Source organism: Belonocnema kinseyi, chromosome 5 (assembly GCF_010883055.1).
Source record: "Belonocnema kinseyi isolate 2016_QV_RU_SX_M_011 chromosome 5, B_treatae_v1, whole genome shotgun sequence".
Classification (NCBI taxonomy): Eukaryota; Metazoa; Arthropoda; class Insecta; order Hymenoptera; family Cynipidae; genus Belonocnema; species Belonocnema kinseyi.
The window spans coordinates 141,095,572-141,102,824 of NC_046661.1; the positions used below are offsets into that span (position 1 = coordinate 141,095,572).

The window sequence follows — 7,253 nt, forward strand, 5'->3', positions numbered from 1 at the left end:
ATAGGATACTTTTTATCTTATTTAATTACCTCAATATTTTTTTTATTGCAAATTAAATGTTTTTATCTGTGTACTCCATCATTTTTTAACAGAAGTCGGTGTAGGTTGGGTAAGCAGCCAATAGATGGCGCCGAGTTTAGTATAATATAAATTCAACGTAGTATAACTGAGCCACAGCAACGCGTGGCTGGGGCTGCTAGTTTTAAATATTTTTTAAATTTAGGAATAGACGACATGAAAGGGAAAATAACTTTTAAAAATGAAATCCACATCTATATACAAAATTAGTCCAAATTACATAAAACTATGGTGGATTACTACGCCTCAAATATAGACTCGAGCGAATTTTCAAACGAAAGGGATCAGTTTTTTCAAAAAATTGTTCAATTTTCAATCAAAAACATAAATTCTCAACTAAGAAGATTAATTTTCTACCGAAAAAGACAAATTTTCAACAAAATATTTTAATATGTACGAAAGAAATGTCATTTCTTACGAAAAAAGAATATGTGCGCGAAAAACAGTTTAAAACTTACGTAAAGTTATTTGTTTACACACTTTTTTCTTTGCAAAAAATTATTTTAAAGATTTCAACCACAAACAAATTTACTTTTAAAATTAAAAACATTAGTTGTAGAAAATTTTTTCTCTGAAAAAATAAACCATGATGCATTAAAATTTAACTGTTCGTTAAAAATTGATAAAAAGCGACAGAAGAGAAAATTCAGTTATAAAAAGCATTCTTAAAATAAATGTTTTTTGTAACTTTTAAATTTGTTTTATTCAAAATAAGGTTTTTTTTAAATATCATCATCGGTAACATTATTTTGATTCTTAAAATCATATAAAAAATTTTTTTCAGAGATCTAATTTTTGGCATGATTAAATACAAAAATTACTTTTTAACCAAATTTTTGAATTTTCTACAAAGAAATGAATTTTTAAATAAAAGAGACTGAATTCTTAACGAAAATTGTAATAAATAATTGATAATTCAACCAACTAGATTTTTATTTTAAATCAAAAAGTGGAATTTAACCCAAAAAACGAATTTTCAATAAAATAGTTGAATCCTGAACTGAAAAAAAAACGATTTTTCAACAAAACAGTTGACTTTTCAACCAAACTGGTACTTTTTAATAAAAATTTCAGCAGAAAAAATTAGTTTTGAATATAAAAAATTAATTGTCAATTAAATAGTTGAATTTTCTAACAAAAACAAGAGTTTTTGACAGAGATAATTTTTTACTCGAAAAATGATGTTCAACAAAATATTTGAATTTTCAGCTAAAAAATTTAAAGTTTCAATCAAAAATGGAATATTTAGACTTTCAGAAGAAAAAATTAATTTTTAAACAGAAAAAAAACGAATAATTTTTTTTTTTCTTCATTTTTTTTTTATCATCTTTCTTCAAAATTGAACTATAATTTTGAAGAAAGATGATTGATTTCCTACCAAACAGTTGAATCTTCATCTAAAAAATATTAATTTGCAATTAAAAATCGAATATTTAAATTAAAGTTGGTAGAAAAAATAATTTTAAAACAAAAAACAAAAATATTTTCAACTTAATAGATGAAATTTTGAGCAAGAAGATTAATTAAAAAAAAGACCAATTTTTATCAAAATATTTTTAATTAAAAAAATTAAGTCTTTACCCTAAGATAAAACGAAATTTCCACAAAATAGATAAACTTTCAACTAAGGAGATGAATTTTAAACAATAAGATCAATTATCTATAAAAGAGACACATTTTTAACAAAATACTTTACTTTCCTGTTTATAATAAAAAATTGAATGGGTTATTTTTCACTTAAGAAATTAATTTTAAAAATAAAGAAAATTTTAACAAAATGGTTAAATTTTTTATCAAAATAGTTAAATTTTCAAACAGATATTTGAATTTTTAACTGAAAAGGATAAATTTAGAATAAAAAATGGAATGGGTCAATTTTCACTTGAAAAATGAATTTGAAAAATCGAATTTATAACAAAATAGTTAAATTTTTAACCAAAATAGTTTTATTTACAATCCAAATAAATTTTCAGACAATATGATTTATTTTCTACCAAAAAAGATGAATTTCTAACAAAACAGGATTTTTTAACCAAATATTTGAATTTTTGACTAAAAAATATTAATTTACAATCAAGAATGCAATAGCTAAATTTGCAGCGAAAAAGATTAATTTTCTACAACAAAAACATTACAAAAAAAAAATCAAGTTTGAACTCAATCCTTAAGTTTTTAACTAAAAACGATACAAAAATTAATAAACAAAAAGAATTTTCAACAAAATGGTTAAATTTGCAGAGAAAATGTGAAGAAAAAAAAGTAAATAGTTAGATATTTGTAGAAAATTCCTCTTTTTGGCTTGAAAATTTTAGTATTTGGTAGAAAATGAAACGATTTTGTTGAAAATCTAATTATTTGGTTAAAATTTTTTTTTTTCTAAACATTTTTCTTGTTCTGTTGAAAATTCAACTATTTTGTTAATGTCATCTTTTTCGATCGAAAATTCAATGGTTTTTTTGAAAATGCATATTTTTTTTATTTAAAATTAAATTTTTTTTAAATATCAACCATTATATTTTTTGTTGATATTTATACTTCTTGGTTTAAAATTGATCTCTTTGGCTGAAAATGAACTTTTCTGTCGAAAACTCAAATTTTCTATTGAAAATTCAACTATTGGTACGTAAAACATTTTTTCGTTTTTTTAAATTCACATGTTTGGGTTCAAAATTAAACTGTTTTTTTTTTTTTTTTTAGAAAATTCGTCTTTTTGGCATGAAAGTTCAATAATTTGGTAGAAAATGAAATGATTTGGTTGAAAATAAAACTATTCGTGTAAATCTTGAACTATTTATTTAAAAAGTTAAGTATTTTGTCGGAAATTAATTTTTTTGGTTAAAAATAGAAAGTAGAAAAAAAGTTAGAGCAGAAAAATGAAATAATTGGTCGAAAACTCAAATTTTTTGTTAAAAATTAATATTTTTGGATTCAAAATTAAACTTTTTTGTAGAAAATTCGTGTTTTTGGTTTGAAAATTCAATAATTTAAAAAAAAATGCAAAGATTTGGTTGAAAATTAAACTATTAGGGTAAATTTTAAACTATTAGTTTAAAAAATTAACTATTTTGTTGAATATTTATTTTTTTGGTTAAAAAAAATAATGTTTTTCGAAAATTCAATAATTTTATTGAAAATTTAACTATTTGGTTGAAAGTTCAACTATTTTTTTAATGCCACATTTTTCACTCGAAAATTCAATAGTTTTTTTGAAAGTGCATCTTTTTTTTAAAATAAAAGTTTTTTATTTGCTTGGTTAAAAATTAATCATGTTTTTCGAAAATTAAATTATTTTGTTCAACACATCTTTTTTTGTAGAAAATTCAACTGTTCTGTTGAAAATTCATCTTTTTTTAATTGAAAATGTATCTTTTATGGTAAAAATTTTATATTTCTTGGTTTAAAATTAATCTTTCTGTTTAACTTTTCTGTTAAGAATGAATTTTTGTTGTTGAAAATTCATCTTTTATGCTTGAAAAGTGAACTATTTTGTTGGGAATTCGACTCTTTGCTTGAAAATGAAATTTTTTAGTGAAAATTCAACAGTTTTGTAAAAAGTTTGTCTTTTTGACTGGAAAATATAATTGTTTTTTTTTTTATAAAATTAAACTTTTCTTTTGAAAATTAAAATGTTTAATTGAAAATTTGTCTTTTTTTTATTTGTATATTCAACCATTTTGGTATAAAATTAACTATTTAATTGCAAAATAACTTTTTTGTTGAAAATTTGTGTTTTTTGTTTGAAAATTCAACAATTTGATGGAAAATTTATATTTTTTGTGTGGAAAATTTACGTGATATTTTGAGATTTTCTTTTTTTTTTTTTTGTTAAAAATTCAAATATTTTTTTAGAAAATAAAAATGTTTGGTTGAAAAGTAACTTTTCTGTTAAAAATTGAAGTATGTGGTTGAAAATGATTTTTTGTTGTTAAAAATTGGTCTTTCTGACTGAAAAATAGAATTCTTTTTGTATAAAATTAAACTATTCGGTTGAAAATTTAACTGTTTTGTCGAAAATTATGTGGAAAAAAATTAATTTTAATTTTTTTTTCGTTAAAAATTCATATTTTTCGGTTGAAAATTCATCTTTTTTTATTTAAAATGTATCTTTTATGGTACAAAACTTATATTTATTGGTTTGAAATTCACCTCTCTTGGCTAAAAAAAATGCTAAAAAAAATGCTAAAAATGTAGAAAATAAAACGATTTTGTTAAAAATAAAAAGTAGAAAAAAAGTTGGAGCGGAAAAATTAAATAATTGGTCTTAAATTAACTTTTTTGTTAAAAATAAATTTTTTTGAGTTCAAAATTAAACTCTTTTGTAGAAAATTTGTCTTTTGGGCTTGAAAGCTCAATAATTTGGTACAAAATGAAACGATTTTGTTGAAAATTGAACTATTTATTTAAAAATTAAATTATTTTGTTAGTAATTTTTTTCGGTTGAAAATTCAACCGTTTTATTGAATATTCGTCTTTTTCGGATTGAAAATTTATCTTTTATCGTATAAAATTCATATTTCTTGGTTAAAAATTCATCTCTCTTAATTGAAGATGAACTTTTCTCTAGAAAATTCAACTTTTTGTTATAATTCATATTTTTAGGTTCAACATTAAACTTTTTTTGTAGAAAATTCCTCTTTTTGCCTTGAAAATTTTTATGATTTGGTAGAAAATGAAACGATTTGTTGAAAATTTAATTATTTAGTTGAAAATTAATTTTTTTGTTTTGCTAAAAATTAATCTCGTTTTGTTGAAAATTCCACTATTTTGTTAATGCCATCTTTTTTCCTCAAAAATTCAATAGTTTTTTTAAAAATGCATCTTTTTTTCTTTAAAATCAATTTTTTTTTAAATATCAATTACCATATTTTTTGTATATTGCATATTTGTTATTTTTGTAATTGCATATTTTTCTTGGTTTAAAATTCATCTCTTTTGGCAGAAAATAAACTTTTTTGTCGAAAACTCAACTTTTCTATTGAAAATTCAACTATTTGTTCGTAAATAATTTTTTTTGTTGTTGAAAATTATTTTATTAGTTATTAATATTTTTTGATTCAGAATTAAACTCTTTTGTAGAAAATTTGTCTTTTGGGCTTGAAAATTTAATAATTTGGTAGAAAATAAAAAGATTTAGTTAAAAATAAAACTACTCGTGTAAATCTTAAAATTTTTATTTTAAAAGTGAACTTTTTTGTTGGAAATTCATTTTGTTGGTTAAAAATTGATCATTGTTATTAAAAATTCAACTATTTTAGAGTCAACTTTTTTTGTCGTTAATTATTTTTGTTTTGAAAATTCATCTTTATGTAATTGAAAATTTATCTTTTTCAGTAGAAAATTCAATCGTTTTTTTAAATTCATATTTTTGTGGATATTGATATTTCTGGGTTTAAAATTCATCTCTTTTGGCTGAAAATGAACTTTTTTGTCAAAAACTCAACTTTTTTATTGAAAATTCAATTTTTTTGTCGTAAATGAACTTTGTTGTTAAAAATTCTTATTTTTCTGTTGAAAAGTCAACTATTTTGGTAGGGATTCAACTTTTTAAAGTGAAAATTCAACAGTTTTGTAGACAATTGTTTTTTTTTGCTGGAAAATGCAATTGTTTTTGTAGATAGTTAAACTATTCTTTTAAGAATTCATATTTTCAGCTGGAAAATTGAACTATTTTGCGGAAAACTCATCTTATTTATATTCAACCCCTGTTTAATTAAAATTAAAAAAAAAAATTTTTAATTAGTATCCTCAGCTAGAAAATGCAACTGAAAATTCAACAATTTAGTAGAAAATTCAATTATTTTGTCGTTAATTGACCAAATATGTTAAGAATGAATATTTTAGGATTGAAAATTCAACTATTTGGGTAGAAAATAAAACTATTTGGATGAAAAGTAATTTTTTAATTAAAAATACAGCCGTTTTTAATTCGCCTTTTTGGGTTCAAAATTAAAATATTTTAGCAGAAAATAAAAGTATATGGTTGCAGATTTACTTTTCTGTTAAAAATTCAATGATGGGGTTCAAAATGAATTTTTGTTGTTAAAAATTCATATTTTATGGTTGTAGAGTAAACTATTTTGGTAGGATTTCAACTGTTTGGTTAAAATAAATTAACTTTTTTAGTGAAAATTCAATAGTTTTGTAAAAAATTGGTCTTTTTGACTAAAAAAATATATTTTTTTGTATAAAATTAAACTACTCTCTTGAAAATTGAACAGTTTTCTTTTTAGACTGAAAATTTATCTGTTTCGTCTAAAATTTATTTTGTTTATATTCAACTTCTGTTAATTAAAATTTTTTAAAAAATTGTTTAAAATAAGTATCCTAAGCTACAAAAAGCAACTAAAAATTCAACAATTTGACAGAAAATACAATCGTTTTGTCGAAAATGTAAGTAATATGTTGAGAATTCAACTTTTTTATTGAAAATTACACTACGTAATTTAAAGATCAGCTGTTTTGTTAAAATATTATCAACCATTTAGATAATTTGTAGCAAATTAGGGAAAAAGTTTACAAATATTTTTCCAGGAAAAATAAAGCAATAGTGGTATTAGCAAACAATTGCGAGAAAATAGTGTCTTTAATCTGATTTTTTTCAAAATAAAAGAGAGTAAAATAGTGTAATTAATTAATTTTTTTTCAAAAAAGCAAAAAAAAAAACAAAAATACCTTCTTGCTGCTCTGGAGTGAGTGGTTCTTGAACTTGTTCCTCGAGCTGCTCCTCCTCGCCATTCCAACCCTCGTAATCGTTATCCTCGCCCAATCTCGACTCCGACTCGAGCGAATCCGAATCTTTCGCCTGAGCGATCATAGCTTTCATCCAAGCATTTCTCAGCGCTGGATCCTGGGTCCAGTCCATCCTGGCTGGCGACTCCTGAGTCCCTTCCGCTTCCGAAATTTCTTTATTATTCTCTTCCTCGTCGCCTTTCGGCTGCTTCGGCAATTTTTCTCCCAAAAATGGCTCCAATTTCAATATCGTGTCCCTCAAGGCTTTCAATTCACGTAACTGCTCGAAGGCATTTTCCAATTCTTCAACCTCCACCTGCTGGATGAGTGTTTCATTGAAAATTCTTGCAAATTGGATCACTCAAGAAATAGAAAAAAAGTACCTTTACTTTTATAGGATTATTATAGGAAACCCAATATTGTATAATTATTTATACCCCCCCCCC

General features: G+C 22.8%; 1 protein-coding gene across 2 annotated transcripts in view; it reads right to left on the minus strand.

Moving 5' to 3' along the window:
- The window catches only part of LOC117172432 (protein sel-1 homolog 1), a 47,587-nt gene that overhangs the window by 27,363 nt on the left and 12,971 nt on the right, over positions 1-7,253 (minus strand). Inside the window, exon 2 of one of the 2 annotated variants that reach the window (XM_033360357.1) lies at positions 6,751-7,123. In XM_033360357.1, coding sequence (XP_033216248.1) covers positions 6,751-7,123 — 373 coding nt within the window. Of the gene's footprint in view, positions 1-6,750; positions 7,127-7,253 lie in introns of both variants that reach the window. The other variant, XM_033360356.1, reaches the window with a different exon arrangement.